The sequence below is a fragment of the Gorilla gorilla genome, chromosome 14, assembly GCF_029281585.2.
Source record: "Gorilla gorilla gorilla isolate KB3781 chromosome 14, NHGRI_mGorGor1-v2.1_pri, whole genome shotgun sequence".
NCBI lineage: Eukaryota > Metazoa > Chordata > Mammalia > Primates > Hominidae > Gorilla > Gorilla gorilla.
Window position 1 is genome coordinate 60,556,451 of NC_073238.2, and position 17,516 is coordinate 60,573,966.

At 47.0% G+C, this 17,516-nt stretch overlaps 1 protein-coding gene across 1 annotated transcript in view; it reads left to right on the forward strand.

The window, feature by feature from the left end:
- Nucleotides 1–15,647, forward strand: part of ERICH6B (glutamate rich 6B) — a 66,157-nt gene extending 50,510 nt beyond the window's left edge. Inside the window, 4 exon segments of the mRNA XM_055359617.2 lie at nucleotides 6,699–6,784; nucleotides 6,970–7,122; nucleotides 12,040–12,265; nucleotides 15,345–15,647. Coding sequence (XP_055215592.2) covers nucleotides 6,699–6,784; nucleotides 6,970–7,122; nucleotides 12,040–12,265; nucleotides 15,345–15,563 — 684 coding nt within the window. The 3' untranslated portion in view covers nucleotides 15,564–15,647.
- The last annotated feature ends 1,869 nt before the right edge of the window (nucleotides 15,648–17,516 follow it).

Sequence of the window (17,516 nt, forward strand, 5' to 3'; positions counted from 1 at the left end):
TCCTTAAAGAACTAAAAGTAGAACTACCATTTGATCCAGCAATCCCACTACTGAGTATTTACCCAGAGGAAAAGAAGTCATTATACAAAATGGATATACTTGCACCCACATGTTCATAGCAGCACAATTCACAATCGCAAAAATGTAGAACCAACCCAAATGCCCTTCAACAAATGAGCGGATAAAGAAACTGTGGTGTGTGTGTATGTGTATGTATATATATATATACACACATATTATATATATATGATGGAATACTAATAGCCATAAAAAGGAATGAATTAATGGTATTTGCAGCAACCTGGATGGGATTGGAGACTATTATTCTAAGTGAAGTAACTCAGGAATGGAAAACCAAGCATCATACATTCTCACTCATAAGTGGGAGCTAAACTATGAGGATGCAAAGGAATAAGAATGACACAATAGACTTTGGGGATTCAAGGGGAAAGGGTAGGAAGGGGGTGATGGATAAAAGACTACAAATTGGGTTCAGTGATTACTGCTTGGGTGATGGGTACACCCAAATCTCACAAATCACCACTGAAGAGCTTACTCATGTAACCAAATACCACCTGTTCCCCAAAAACCTATGGGAAAAAAAATTAGAGTAATTGAGAGTGAGCTAATAATCAGGTCTAAAGCTCAAAAAAGAGGCATTAAGGTGGGAATTTAAAAGATGTGATAGTCTTCATGTCTTCAGTAAATACATATGGAGAACATACGGTGCCCTAGGCACTCTGCTAAGTGCTGGAGATACAGAGGCAAATGAGACACAGCCCCCTCTCCCATGGAGCTTATATGTTCCAGTTGAGGAGAGAGTCAATACACAGAAGTACTATTTGGTGCTATGTTGGCTATTTTTAGGAGCCACGAGGAAACAGCAGCTGAGGGGGCCCTCCAGCTGGGCTGAGAGAGAAGATGCTCTCATGCCTATAGAGTAATCAGGGAAGGCCATTTGGGACAAGTACCATTTGAGCCTAGGCATGTATGAAATGAGGGCGTGAGCCACGGAGACTCCTGGGGAAAAGGCATTCTAGATACAGCCAACAAGTGCAAAGGCCCTGAGGCCTTTGCCTCAAGGACAGCCATAGGCAAGTGGGAAAGAAATAGGAAATTAGCTTGGGTGCCCAAGTCAAATAGAGCCACTGCCTCAAGTACACAAAGCTGTGTTCATCTGGACAATGCTCATCAGCTTCTGAAGCAAATGCTTCCCAAAGCCAAGTGGCTTAATGAACAGATGTCTATTTCTTTCTCATGTCATGTCTATTTTGAGCCTTGTATTTCTTTTGAGTGGCTCCCTTTCAAAGTGCATCTCGGGGATCTGGGTCTTTTCATCATAGGTCTCTACCATCTTGCGGTTGTCTATGTCCAGTTGTATGGACAAGAAGTGAAGCCAGGGTCCAGGCTTAAATTCCATTGACCAGAATGGACCCCATGACCCCAGCTAGCGGCAAGAGAGCTGGGAAATGGAACAGCTTGCACTAAGAGGAAACGCAATAGGACAGCTTTACATCATGAGTGTGGCCTCAATTGTGGCAAAAGTGAAAGAGCATAGGAAATCAACACGGTTAACCAAGGTATGGACCTTTCTGACCTCCAGACAAGGAATGAGAAGTTCAGTATTCCTTCAACACTTGGGCCTGCATTGAGAAGGGAAGTCTGTGGGACCAGTCAGAACTCCTATAGACAGGAGAAGGGGGCTCTCCAGGTTGTAGCAGACAATGGTAAGGGCGTTGGAAGCCCTCATATAAAGTCTTCAGCTTTCTCCTATCCCTGGCCTCACTTCTTCTAATAGATAAAAGAAACCTTACTTGGCTTATTGCTCCAGTTAGGCTATATAACTCCATGTTCTTCCACACTCCAGGCCCTATCCTGCTCAGATCTTTGCCAGCTCTGGCACCATCTACCCACCATGGCGCCCCCTCCCCACTAACATCTAAAATGTCCTCCCTGCAGCCAGAGGAAGATTCTCACCAAGATCTCTAAGCAGAGGATCCTTTCTCACCTACCATTCATGTTGGGCTGCACCAAGCACCCATGAGGTACGGCAAGGAGTGGCACATTTGGTTTTGTTTGTTTTACAAACAGGCAATAAATCCAAAGCTGTTTGCTGAGTGCACACCTTCTGTGTGTGCTGGTGTTCAGGCCAAATCCAACCCCTCCAGGCCAGGACCCAGGGCCTCACAGCAGCCATGGTGAGCTTGCAGAACAGCTCTGGCACAGCTCGGGGTCCCGCCTGCAGGACAGGCCAGAGACACAGTCTCTTTACTCTGCACTTTAAGCTCTTGCCTCCTATTCTGTCCCCAAGCAAATGCTGACGAGCTTCAGGCTCTTAGACATGCTGTTTGTTATATATTTCCCAGTGAGAGAACATGTGCCAACTCCAGCTCTGTGTAAGAGATTTTGCTTTGTCCATGGGGTTCTTGTCATCAGGAAAATTTCATTACATGACAAGTGAATTCGACGAACAGAAAGCATCTCAAGAAATTCTGGCTTTTGGGTGGCTTTTGAAAATAAGACCTAAGTGACTAATACCCGCTACCCATGAAAAACATCTGGACATTTCCAACAGGTCACCAGGCAAACCAACTGTGGGTAAAATACAAAGCACTTTTTAAACCAAGTCTCTATCAACAGATGGATGAAAAAGGAAAATGTGGTCTATATACACAATGGAATACTATTCAGCCTTTAAAAAGAGGGAAATCCTGTCATTTGTGAGAACGTGGATGAACCTGGAGAGGATTATGCTAAGTGAAATAAGCCAGGCACAGAAAGTCAAATACTTTATGACATCACTTATGTGTAGAACATAAAAACATCAAACTCATAGAACAGAGAGTGGCCAGGAGCTGAGGAGTAGGGAAACGGGGAGGTATTGGTCAAAGGATACAAAATTTCTGCTAGACAGGAGGAATAAGTTTAAGAGGTGTAGTGTACATCATGGGGACTAAAGCTAATATTATATATTGATATTATATATAATATATATCAATACAATTCATACCTGAAAATTGCTAAGAGAGTAGATTTAAGTTTTCTCACCATAACAAAACATATGTGAGGTAATGCATATGTTAAATAGCTTGACTTAGCCAATCACAATGTATACATATATCAAAACATCATGTTGTACAACATAAATATATACAATTTTTAATTGTCAATTAAAGAAAGAAAAAATTTTAAAGGGCTTTTTTTAGGTTTAAAGAAAAAAGCAGTGCTTTGTATACTAAATGTCGCAGGTGGCTGGGAGCTTAGTGGTTAGAGGCAGCATCAGGGATAAATCTGAAGCTTGGGGGTCAGATTGCTGGAGCCTGGCTCTCTTCTAACTAGATAACTTTGTGTAAGTCATTTAGCCTCTCTTAAACAGGAATTAATGATAGTGCATATTTTGTAAGGTCAGTATGCTGTGGAATTAAAGTATTTAGTGCAGTGCTCGGCATAAGGAAACAGCCACTGTATGTTGGTTATATGATCATTGTCACCTTGAGGAGTGCTTTCTACCTGATGTCTAGGTGGAAGCCAACAGACAGCTTTCTCTCAAACAAAACTGCATCTCTGTCTCTTATCACCTTAAATGTTGCATTAGGCTATAAGCTTTCTTTGGGCAAAGAATTCTTCAGTTTACAATAATAATTTGAGCCCATCCAGTGACCACAGCGCCCACCGTGGCCCCAACCCTCCACCCCTAGATTTAACTGGCAGTGCGGTCCCCAGCTTCATACCAGTGTCAGAAGGGAGAATCAGCACTTAACCAACAAATCAGGCCTCACTGGAGACATTCAAGCAAAGATTGGACAACTGCTTTTCCAGAACAGAAAGGAAACTCATGTGTCAAAAACGGTGACTAATAAACATACTAAAAGAATATGGCTGCACAAATACCAGAATCTGATCAGATAAAACAGTTTAAGGAATGTCTCGCAACTACAAGAAATTTCCAGAAAACTGCTTTTTTTTTTACTGAGTTAAAGACTTCACAACAAGAGAACTAAAACCTGAAGAGACCATCCACTCAGAGCATTGCTTATGGAAATATTTTTAAATCATGCAAAGAATATCCATGAGATTTCAGGAATATCATTCAGCAGCCAGACAGGACTCCATGGCCAACCATGATAGAGAAGTCCTGATGGATGAACTTTTAATAAAAAATGTCCAATAGCTATTGCACTAGAAACGAGGACTCATCCAACAGAATCTCCTGAAAGCAGTAGCCACCATGCTAAACCATCGCTCATGACTGTTTGACAAATGGAAACTACTGGAGACACAAAATCTCTATTTCCCTGGAATATCAAAATAGAAGGCCTTATTGTTCAATGACAATAAGAGGCAATATTTTTTGAGGCCTTAAGATTCAGTAGCTGGGTCACTTGGTTAGAAAAACTATTGTTTCTTCAAAAAAAATCAAAATAAAAATGGCTTGAAAATCACTAATCTGACTTCTTCTAGTTAAGTTAATGTGGGATACTAGATGGTCTGCAAAGCCTTCCTGCTGCAAACACCTGGGAATTGAAATAAAACATAAGAAGCATCCTTTTCCATGCAGAACAGAGAATGTAAGAAAGTAAGGGAAATAGCCAACACCAGAAATAAAGAGAAAACTACAAAACCAGAAGAGTGAGCTTCTGAGTCAGGTGTGTGTGCTGAGGAAGCAGGGGAACAACGGGTCTTGACAATCCACCAACATGGGGACAGGGGACAACTAGAGGACACACACCCTTTCCAAGCACATGCAAAACATCTATTATAATTGATCACATGCTAGGTCAGAAAACAAATCTCAGCAAACACAAAAGAAGGGATATTGTATAGGCTATGTTCTCTTGCCCCAGTGCATTTTAATCAAGAATAGTAATAACATAACCAAAAGTCCTTTATACATTGGCAAATTTAAGAACACCCTTGTAAATAACTTTTGTGTCAAATCTGAAAATATTTAGAATGGAGTAAAATGAAAGGTAAATAACTACACTCATGGGAAACAGCTAAACAGTAAATTGAGGGGAATGTTACAGCTTTTTTCTGAGTCTGTTTTGTGCTGCTGTAACAGGGAATCACAGACTGGGTAGTTTACAATGAACAGAAATTTATTGGTTCCAAAGGCTGGAAAGTCCAAGCTGGAGGGGTCACATGTGGCAAGGGGGTTCTTGTTTCATCATCCCATGGTGGAAAAGCAAAATGAGGGCAAGAGAGAGAAAGAGAGCAAGAGATCAAACTCGTAGCCTCAAGCCCTTTCATAATTATTATTAATCTACTGATGAGGTTAGAGCCCCCATGACCTAAATACCTCCCATTAGGCCCCATCTCCCAACACTATTGCATTGGGGATTCAATTTCCAACACATGTATTTGGGGGGACACATTCAAACCATAACAGCTTTAAACACATATTTTAAAAATCTACAGCCATATCACCCTGAATGCTTTCAATCTTGTCTGATCTCAGAAGTTAAGCAGAGTTGAGCCTGGTTACTACTTGGATGGGAGACTGCCTGGGAATACTGGGTGCCAGGGGGCTTTCTTTTAAATGCTTTCTCTGATAAAGGAGGAGGAGGATGTGAAGGAGGAGTAGGAGGAAGATCTTGAAGAAGAAGAAAGACAAAAACAGAAGAGTTTAGTATTCAATTCCAGGAATTAGAAAAATAAAATAGAATAACACAGAAAACCCACAGAAAGTAGAGGATATAAATGACAATGATATAAGCAGAAATTGATAAACTATAAAACAAAGAAATAATGGAATAAACAAACCAAAACTTGGTCCTTTGAAAAGATTGATAAAATAGGCAAACTTTCTGACAAGGTTGATTCAGAAGGTATAAATAATAAAGAGAATGAAAACAGCGACGTAACTACAGAGACAGCAGAGATTTCTTTAAAACATTATAAACTTAAAATTTTTATGACAATAAATTTGAATGTTTACCTAAAGTGAACAATTTTCTAGAAAAACAGTTTGCAAAAACTGATTGAAGAAGAAATAAAAAATTTGAGTATATCAATGTTATGGGTTGAATTGTGTTCCCTCAAGAGACATGTCGGAGTTCTAACCCCCAGTGCTTCAGAATGTGACCTTATCTGGAAATAGTCTTTGCAGACGTAATGAGTTAAGATGAGGTCATCTTGAAGTAGGGTGTGCCCCTAATCCAATATGGGGTCCTCCTAAGAGGATGGCCACGTGAAGATACAGAGAGCACCACATGAAGATAGAGGTAGAGACTGGGGTGATGCATCGCAAGCCAAGGAATGTCAAGGATCTCTGTCTATCATCAAAAGCCAAGAGAAAAGCATGGAAGAGATCCTTCCTCAAAGCCTCTAGAAGGAACCAACCCTGGGGGCTCTTTGATTTCAGACTTCCAGCCTCCACAATAGTGAGACTAAATTTCTGTAGTTTTAAGATGCCCAGTTTGTGAGACTTTGTTCAAGCATCCCTGGGAATCTAATGCAATCAATAATCATTGGGGTGATGGAAATGACAGTTTAAAATCTACACACACACACAGATCCAGTTCAGCCTCCTCATCATATAGACAAGTAAACTGAAGCCCCGCAGCTCCCCAGCAAGTTGATGAGGTAGCACGTGGCATCGGAGAGCAAGCAGATGGGGTCCACACCATGCTCTGCAGTAGGACAGTTGGTACCCATGCACTTTTCACACTTTTCATAGGCTTGTCTTTTCTTCCCAGGTGCATCAAGGTGATGGAAAATTAATTCTCTACCCCAACAAGAATGTCTATCAAATTCTCTTTCCTGATGGGACAGGCCAGATACAGTATCCACAGAAGCACAGGGATGCTCGTATTGACATATATTGGCACCTAAAATGTCTATGATTTTTTATGGGTTATGGGGTTTGACTGAGGTGTGGGGTTTGACTGAGGCCTGCATCATCTGCAGGGCCCTACCTTTTCCAGGGGACCCCAAGGACTGACTACTTGTGCCTTAACCTTCTCCCAGTTATCCATCAGGAAACCTGGCTATGCTCATCTTATATGCGAAAATGAAAAAGTTCACATACATCATTCTGGAAGACAGTCTAGAAGGGTGGATCCGGGCCCTTATCAACAACTCGGGCAATGCTACCTTCTATGATGAAAATAGTGATATCTGGTAAGCTTGGGTCATGAGTCCCTAACACTCCTGCCCATGGAGAAGCAGCTGGAAAAAGCGTGACTCCCAGACTGTATGAACTTCCTCCCTGTCTCAGAGTTACACATGTTGAAAATGGGAGAATGAGCACCATGATGGACCAGTCCATGAGGTCCCTGACTACAGAGGAGGCACGATGTTCTTCCTGCACCGTTGCTCCTCCATGGGTGAAATAGCTGTCAAGGCTCCACAACCACCACATTCTATTGGTTTCATCTCCTAAACACCTCTTAAGAGTCACCTTTGTGATAATTTGCTTAGGAAGACCCAGTGCCTCCCTGTTCTGGGTGCCTCAGAGAGGAGGGTTTGGTGACAGTTTGGAGACACATGCATACAGAGTCCATGGTCCAAAACGTGACTTCTAAATATTTCACTATAACTGAAGTTAGTTCTCAAGTTCCCATTTCTGGTAATGGTGGAAAACCATCTTACCAATTCAAGACCACTCAGTCACTTCAAAATGTTTCTCCATCTCTTTGAGGTAAAGGACTCTCTTTTCAGGATTTTTTCCTTCCCTCCCTCTTCTAAGTGGTCATGATGTGGGGACTTATATATACTTGTTTTTTTTTTTTTTTTTTGTCATGGAGTCTGCTCTGCAGCCCAAGCTGGAGTGCAATGGTGTCATCTCGGCTCATCGCAACCTCTGCCTCCCCGGTTCAAGCAATTCTCCTGCCTTAGCCTCTCGAGTAGCTGAGATTACAGGCATGCACCACCAAAGCCCAGCTAGTTTATGTATTTTTAGTAGAGATGGTGTTTCACCATGTTGGCCAGGTTGATCTCGAACTCCTGACCTCAGGTGATCCATCCACCTCAGCCACCCAAAGTGCTGGGATTACAGGTGTGAGCCACCGCGCCCAGCCAAAGGGACTTATATTATCTTGGATCAACTTTATACTTTCTTCTTGCTGGTCAAAGCCAAACATAGTTCCAAAAAAGGATTTTCATTCTGCAGACTTTGGTTTTTAACAATATTTTCTCTGCTGTGAGTCTTTTTAGATACCATTTCCTGATTGTCTTCTTTGTTCTGGAGGTATCTGCCCTCCCCTGAATGCCTTGTGTGTAGAAAATGCTGTCCAAGAGTGGACCAAGGTCTTGGGTCCAGAAAGCACAAAGGAGTGGGGCAAGAAATTCAGTTAATTACCTCAGAGAGGATCTGGTGACAGACCATCAAGCAAGCCAGGGAGGGAAGAGCTCCCCCTCTCAGTCCTATCAGCATGTCCCAGCCCCTCTGCACCTGAGCATCTGGATGAGAAACAGACAGTCCCTGTGTATCCCTTCACGGCACCCCTCACCCCTGCAAAAGTCAAACCACAGGGCCAGCCTCTCTCCCTCTCTCTGTGAATGGGCTGCCCTACCTGCAAACTGATTCCTTCCCCCAGGGGCAGCTGCTCCAGAGGAAAAATGTTACCCACAGAGGAAGGGCTTAGTCCCCGAGGGAATTCATCAGCGAAACTGCAGTCTCATTGACCTAGGAGAAGATTTTATGGAAAAGCCTCCCAGAGTCACTTGTGAATACGAAGCCATTTGGTCAGGGCACGACCCTAACTGCTAGAATTCCCTCCACACCAACAGGACTTCTCCGTGGTGCCTCGTACACTGGGAGGGACTTAGAGCCAAGCCATTTCAAGAGCTGAATACTTCTTAGGTCATTTTTTGATTTCCATTTCCTCAGGGAAGATGGAAGGCATGGCTGTCCTTTGCCAGGTGTGTGGAAACTAAAATCCAGCACCCATCTTGACTCCCAGCCCAAGGGGTCTCAGGCCAGGCTTCCTATCTGGGTTCAGGGTCCCACACAGTGTTGAGACCTGCCCAAACTCAGGGTCCCTGGTGGGCGGGTTCTACTTATTCAACAGTTCAGGATCTTTTCACCCCCTGAGCAGGAACTTCCCAATTCTGACCATTTCTAGATGTTCCAGATCCCATCTTCCAAAGGGGGACTTAGCCCAGAGCTGGGCACCCTCAGGCAGGAGCAGATCTCTAACACTAGGGAGTGGGGGTGGCCTAGTGTTGCTACTGGAATCCTAGGTTCTTTGGATCTCCCAGGATAGAAATCAAGAGAGATCACCAAACATAGCAGCAAAGTAGTTTATATCAGCTTGTACACAAGGGAACCAGCACTGAGAAAAGAAAAGAATGGCCTACTCCCTGAGTGCAATGTGTGGGTTGGTTTTACAGGGTCTTCCTATAGGAAAGGGTTATGTTTATGACAGGGCATGTACAGGAGCAGTTTTTCTAGTGCTTGCACGGTGGCTCAACGTGCTTCTTCATACATCTTATGTAACATTCTCACTTTAAATCTCCACCCCTGGGTGTGGCTTTTAGCATTAGTTTAAGTCTAACTGCATATCCAGGGCTCCAGGAAGTCCGTAGCTACCTGAAATAGGAGCTTCTTGCGTCTTTTGTTACTGATTGGTTAAGAGCTAGCTAAGCTAGAGCTTGAGTGAGGGGCTTTTATTGTTTTCCTCCAGACCACCTTAAAATTGAGAACCCACCAGCCTGCCCATCTCAGTGTGAGAACTCTGATGGGAGCCATTTAAAAGGTTAAAAGCTAGCAGGATCTGCTCCCCACAGAGTGAAGTAAGAAGATTCTTCTCTTTGCTCTCCTCCCCATCAATGATAACAATGAAATTTTAACGTTTTCTCAGTTATTGCTGTGTATAGACATTTAATCCTTACACAGCCCTCTGAACAAAGTACTATTATTGTCTGCTTTTTACAGTTGAGGAAATGGAGGCATAGAGAGGTTAAGTGACTGGCCCAAGGTCACACAGTTTGCAAGTGGCACAGCCAGACTTTGAACCGAGAGTCTGGCTCCAGAGCCCAGGTTTTTGTTTGTTCATTTGTTATTTTTATAATTTCGGTAAGTATATAACCTCTTATTTAGAGAAGGAGGAATGAGGTTGGACAGGCTGGGGTCCCAAGACAAAGGACCTTAGAAGTTTGCTTTTTGTTCAGTGGAAAGTGGGAAGCAAGAGGAGGATTTGGGATTGAGTGACTGGAAGTCCTCCCCACTGGAGGTGAGCAAGGCTTCCCATAGCAGGCCTCTGAGCCACCTTCTCACTCCGATGAGGCCCCTGTGTTCCATGAAAGGTTCATATATACAAAGTGACCCCCAAATGCAGAGGGAGCTGGAAACCAAACAAGGCAGACAAACCCGGTTTGTCTATACAAGGTGATTACTAGGGGAACTTACAGACAGAAGTGCAGTCTAGGGTAGATGCAAGACAGGTATATCTCTGCACCAAAACCTCCCAGACCTGGGGCTTACGTCTTGGGGAAAAAGTACACGTGCCCTGGAAGGAATGTGTAGGCAGCTATGGGCGTCAAAGCCTGTCATGTATGCAACAATATCAAGGGTTGTTTTCAAAGAAAGGCAAAGTTTACAGTGAATAGATATTTCTAGATAAAGTGTAGTACATCGCCACACCCTGGACAGCTCAGACGAGACCTGGCAGACAGTAACCCAAGCTCCCCAAGCCCTCCTTCTCCAGACGAACCCAGGCCTCAGCATCGCTTCCTTTCTTCATGTGATTCCCTAGAGATGTTGCTGCCCCAAGGGCACTGATTCTAGGAACTGCCCTTTGGGATTTGAAAAGCAGAAGCCAGGGCCAGAGGAACACGATGGGTTTGAAATGTCAAGAGAGGATGGCTCAGAGGGCAGGCAAGCCCCACAGAATAGGGTCAGGAATGGATGAGAGAGAAATCCATCCACCCTTCATTCCCTTGTACCTATCGATATGGGTGCCATGCACAAGGCTGGGCAACAGGAATTCAGCAGTGCAGCAGACAGACAAGGTCCCTGCCGTCACAAGTTTGTGCTTTAGTGAGAGAGAACGGATGATGGACAAATACAGTCAATTCTCATGATTCATGGTAGTTATAGTCTATAAAGTCATTGAGAACACTGAATTGGCCAATACTGAACCCCTTGCTCCTAGGGGAAATACATACATATATAATATGTAACTCACGTGGAGCCAGGGACATGCCCAGAGCAGTGGGAAATTTGATTTCCCAGTGTGCACATTGCTGGCTGAGATTGAACAAGGCCACGCTCTGCCCTTCTGCTCAGCTCTCCTGCAGAGGCAACCAGAGGACACAGGTGTCCCTACACAGGGCAGTGTTGTGCAAGAAGCTGCAGCTCTGGGGCTGGTGGGACAGGGTTTGAATCCCAGCTCCAGCAAGTGTTACTGGGATAGCCTCAGGCAAGTCACATGACACTTCTGAGCCTCCTATTCTCTTTTGTAAAGTAAAAATTAAACAAAAACAAAAACAAAAAACGGTATCTAGCAGGATGGGCTGCTTTTAGGATTTAAGATGATAACCTATGTGAGATGTGTCTGTGTGTGTATTTCCCCTAGGAGCTATGGGTTGTTTTGGTATTCACTAAATCACTGGCTTTCTAGAACATAATATAGTGAACAATGAGAATTTACCATATCTATTCGTAAATTATATGAAGGAAACCAACAAGGCATGGCAACAGAGTCCCGTAGGGAACCAGGTAGGCTGCTCAGGCTGAGGAGGTGACGTCTAAGCTGAGACCTAGAGGATAAGTAGATGCCAGCCATGCCACGTGGGGCAGGGGAACTTTGCAGGCAGAGGGCAGAGCATGGCAAAGCTGTGAGCAGGAAGAGCCTGTGTGTGCCAGGAACTAAGGAGAGGGAAGGAGGGCAGGACAGGGCCATATGGTGAGGCCAGCGCAGGGGACAGTGCCTGGTGTTGGGTTGGTTATCCATGTTGGAGCTTCTCCTACCCATCAAGTCCCTGTCAGTCTTTCTGTGGCCAAGTGGGGAAAAAGAAAGGGAAGGAGAAGAGGAGGAGCAGAGGCCCAGGGCTGAGCGCCCTGGCTTCCTGACATGCTTTCTCTTGGTCCAGGTTGAACCTGAGCTCCAACCTGGGCTACTACTTCCCCAAAGACAAATGCCAGAAGGCCTGGAACTGGTGGAATCTGAACATCCATGTCCACGCACCCCCTGTCCAGCCCATCTCCTTGAAAATCAATGAGTACATCCAGGTACAAATAAGGAGCCAGGATAAGATCATCTTCTGCTTCACCTATGAACAGAAGCAGATTTGTTTAAACCTGGGCACCAGGTACAAGGTAAGGTCATGACTCCCCATACCCTCCACAAGGTGGGGTGCCCACCTGTACAAAGGCCACTGCTGGCTTGGACTGGTCCATGCCACAGGCCTTCAGGCTTGTTCTATATATGCCAACCCATATAAAAACAAGGCCACTTTGGTTTACCTGATGTTTAAGTACACACAAATACATTCATGTGACTTCCCAGCACTGTGAGCTTAGGCTCTGAGGAAATTCACGTTGAAATGCTCAGGCTAGCTGGGAAGAATGATTTGCATCTGTAACCCCAGGGCTTTGGGAGGCCAAGACAGGTGGATCCCTTGAGCCTAGGAGCTTGAGACCAGCTTGGGCAACATAGCAAGACCCCTTCTCCACAAAAAATTTTTAAAATTAACTGGGCGTGGGCCAGTTGCGGTGGCTTATGCCTGTAATCCCAGAACCTTGGGGGGTCGAAGCAGGTGGATCACTTAGCGCCAGGAGTTCGAGACCAGCCTGGCCAACACAGTCAAACCCCGTCTCTACTAAAAATACAAAAAAATTAGCTGATCCCAGTGGCTCACGCCTTTAATCCCAGCTACTCAGGAAACTGAGGTAGGAGAATTGTTTGAACCAGGGAGACGGAGGTCGCAGTGAGCTGAGATCACACCACTGCACTCTCAGCCTGGGTGACAGAGCCAGACCCTGTCTCAAAAAATAAATAAGTAAATAAATGAATAAAATTAACTGGGCATGGTGGCTCTCACACCTGTAGCCCCAGCTACTTGGGATGCTGAGGCAGGAGGGTCACTTGAGCTCAGGATATGATCCTGACAATAAAACACAGATGTCACCCTGCATTATCTCACTTGACACTCACAGTGGCCATGTCAGAAGTCAGGGCCAGAAACAAGGGGGAGTCTCTGTCCCCAAGGCCTGCTGTTGTGTCCTCTTCCCTCCTCCCCAAACAAACTCTTCGCTAGACAGATGATCCCCTGGAAGTTCGAGGCACACTCCCCAGGCAGGCAGGAGAGGACCAATGCTGTATTTGTTTCTTAGGGCTGCTGGAACAAATCAGCACAAACTAGGAGGCCTGAAACAACAGAAGTTTACTCTCTCACAATTCTGAGCCAAGTCTGAGATCAAGGTGTCCATGGGGCCACCATCCTCCAGAGGCTCCAATGGGGGACCCTTCCTTGCTCTCCCAACTTCTGATGGCTTCTGGCATTCTTGGCTTGTGGTGGCATCACTCCAGTGTCTGCCTCCACCTTCACACGGCCTTCTCCTCTGTGTGTCTGTGTCAAACCTTGTCTTTTTTCTTAAAAGGACACCAGTAGTTGGATCTAGGGCCTACCGTAAATCCAGAAGGAGCTCATCCTGAGAGCCTTAACTTAGTCATATCCACAGAGACCCCGTTTCCAAATAAGGTCACATTCACCAGCACTGGGGTTAGGACTTGGACATCACTTTTGGGGGACACAGTTCCACCTACTCAAAATGGTGAGGCTGGACCCCCGGAGCTCCAACTGTAGTGGGGGAAGAAGGTGGGCTCCTGAGACCCTTCCTGAGGACCAGAGTTAAGGAGAGGAATGAGGGTGTCCTTGGCTCCCCCCGTGAGGCCTAAGCAAGGTTCTCTTCCTGCTCAGCTCCCCCGGCCCATTCCACAGGGAAGGTTCCACTTACAGAACCCCACCCCACCAGAGAGGTGTCCGGGGCCCCTGGGAGCAGGACTGCCTTGGCAGACAGACGGATGGACATGTCCCCTGGGAATGAGGCAGATGGAGAAGTGGGCTGATAATAGCAGACTCCAGCAGAATAGATGCAGCTGTGTGCAGAGTATCTGAGAAGAGAGGAGGGAGTGTGCTAGGTTTGGGGTGGCCAGACACGTCGGTTTGCTCAGGACTGAGGAGTTTCCTGGGACATGGGACTTTCAGTGCTAAAACTGGGAGATTTCCACACAGGCCTGGCCTGCTGACCCCCCTAGGTTCCCTCGCCTGGGAAGACCTCCTATTTTGCAGGTGAATAATGACATCCCAGCATCCTTGCCTATCCTGGATTTCTCAGAGCAGCCAATCCAGTGAAGAGGAGGCCAGCACTACCAAGCCCGAGTGGCGGGACCAGCTGGGGCTGGACAGCATGAGGGCCTGGGGCACCGGCCTTTGAATGGCGGAGGGAGGAGGGCGGGGACAGGAAGGAGGTGCCCAGCGAGGTTGCAGGAAGGGCTGCTGTGGGCAGAGAGACCAGGGGGCCTGACGCCTTGGAGAGCTAGAGTCCCGGGGAGGGGCAGCTGTGCCTGTGCAGGGCATGTCCCAAATGAAGCAAATCAGCACCAGTGTAACTAATCGTAGCCAAAGAAATGAGACAGAGCCTGGCACAGGGTCAGCCCAGGCAGGCAGTAGTGTGCCCGGGGAAGAACAGGCCCCTCCATGCCCAGCCTCTCCACTTCCTGAGTGACACTAGCCTGTGGTCTGAGCCCATAGTCTTCTATAATATGGACACAGGTTATTACGTGGCTAAAACAATAACAATATTGTGTGAAGACATTTCATACGCATAGGAATGGAGCACACGGGTATCGTCCTATCTTATCCCCTCCAGGAGACTCTGTCCTCAGTCTTCTGCAGGCTGCAGACCCAGGCAGAACTTGGCATAGAGGCGGCCTCCCTGGGCCAGGCCTTCATCTCAACAAAACCCAGATTCACTCCCAAGGAGCCCAAGGTGGAGGCGGGGCTCATGGGTAGCCACTGTGAGGCATCCCAGCTCTTGCAGGGCCCCATGGTCGGGACCCCATGGGGAGAAGCCTGGCAGCCGCAGGAAAGCACTGCCTTTGGAGGGCAGGCCACTCCAGGGCACCAGAACTGCTTTCCCTCCGGTTTAGGGCCAGGCATGGGTGTGGCCTCAGCCCACATCACCATGGTCCACCTGACTGCAGCACCAGCCAAGTGAGCGTATTTGGAAGCAGCAGGAAGGTGGCAGGTGGCGGGGCTGAGAACACAGATCTGCTTTCTCGAGCAAAGGCTCAGGGAACACTTGGTCCTGGCCACAGGAGATCTGGCCTGGGCCTGGGGCACCGTGCTCAGGCAGCGTGCATTCTCACCCAGTCCTCTGTGAATCCCCGCAGTTTGTGATCCCGGAGGTGCTGAGCGAAATGAAGAAGAAAACCATCCTGGAGGCAGAACCCGGCCCAACAGCCCAGAAGATCCGGGTCCTTCTGGGGAAAATGAATAGGCTCCTGAATTATGCGACCACCCCTGATCTGGAAAACTTCATAGAGGCCATCAGTATATCACTGATGGACAACAAGTACCTGAAGAAGATGCTCTCTAAACTCTGGTTTTAAGGCGGGGCTTATCTGGCATCCACCAAATGCCTTAGGAAGTTGGAGACCTTGGGAGCTCCAGGGAAAAAAAACCCAAAGACCTGTTGACCTTTTATGAGAGCTGGTTTGTAATTTGGGACCTGTCGTGGCTCCTTGGTTTGAAGTAAACATTTTTGGCAGAAGGGCTGACAGAGTCTGTGGCTGAGCACAGAAAAGGCTTGACAGCCCTGACCCAACAGCACGGAAGCAAGTTGTCGTTTCAGTGACATGTCAATGCCTGTCCTGCCTGCTTCTACGGTCACTCACTCAGTTATTTTGTGGCTTTCAGTACGGGCCTTGACTCAGGACAACGACTGTGCTCACAGCCAAGCTCTGTCTTTTGTTGGCTGTGTGATCTTGGGCAAGTAGCTTTATACCTCAGTTTCCTCATCTGCAAAATGGGCCTAAAAATAGCAACGATCACCACAGAGTTGGGAGTATTAAATTAGTTAATGCACGTACAGTCCCCAGAACAGGGTCTGGCCCATAGGAGCCACTCAGCGTCACTCCAATTACTGTCAGCTTGGCCCTTCCTTCACGTCTGGGCAGCTCCTGGGAAGGGTCCGTGAGACAATTGGGTAGGCTGAGTGTCTGCACTTCCTTGGGCTGCGAAGGCACAGCCCCTTCAGCTTCCTCAGGCCTTTCTCTTCACGATGCTCCCTATTGTTACTGAGACTGCACACGAACCAGGCGGGTCCCGTTGTGAGCACTGTGCAAGCTGTAGCTCGTGTGGCTCCAGGATGTGGGCAGTATTTTCTCAAGGACACTGGGATGCAGAGAGGTTAAAGGACTCGCCCAGGATCACACACCAGTATGTGATGGTAAAGACTGGCATTCCAGCCTACTCGACTACAAAGTGATATCACTGTGGTGATAATATGAGTATGTTTATGACCCTGCCACCACCACCACTCCAGGGTATCTCAAAGACTCAAGGCCACTCCAGGTGCTACTGCCCTTATCCTACCTTGTTACACGGCCCCTACCCACCCCCACCCCACTCCAGGGAGCTCTGGAGGCCAGTCCCAGCCAGTCAGCTGCTGCTGACCTGGCACAAATCATGCATCAGCCTTGTGGGGGTCCAGCCACTCCTCCTGGTGTTGGAGCCTCTGGGCACCACCCCAGAACACAGCACCTCCTCCTGAGGCTGAGAGAGGGGAGGCTACGTGTGGCCCAGTGCCTGGATCCCCCACGCTTCCTGCATGGCCCCAGAGGCTCTCTCCAACCCTGCCTGGATCCCACACGCTTCCTGCACAGCCCCAGAGGCTCTCTCCAACCCTGACCTCATTACACCTCGTCCACCCCTGCCAAGCCAGAGGGAAACCCAGAAGGCAAACCCACACCGGCCCAAACCGAGTCCCCCAAACAAGTAGGTGACCGAGAGCCTGAAAGGACCCACATGCCAGCTCCTCCCAGGAACTGGGTGGGACACTTGGGGTCACTGGTAACAGTTACCAACTTGAATAGCTAAAACAAAAGGGGAAAAGGTGTCATCGGGAGAGAAGAACACTGACCCGAACTGAAGATGCAATGGGTCTCAGGAATGATTGGAGCGGAGAAGCTGCAGATCCCATCTTTCTACCTCTCAGTCTTCGACACTCATCTTGTCCAAGAGACGTTTTCTACGCATCTCAGGTCACATGGCTTTGTCTCCCAATCACTCTCAAAAACACCCCAGTGGTCTCTGCAATTGGCCTTGATTAGATCAGGAGACCACCCTTGGTCCAATCCAGTGCAGTAAGAGCAGGTGGGATTACGTCTTGTAAATGGCTCCCAGCTGATCCCAGAGCATGAGTAGGGGCAGCTGTTTCTAAAAATAGGAGATTTGGGCAGGGCAGCCCCCAGGGGATGATTTTATACAATCTCAGGACACCTGCAAACTTCCCAGAATGATCTGAGCTGCAGCGTCAACCACAATAGTATAGAAAACCCCAG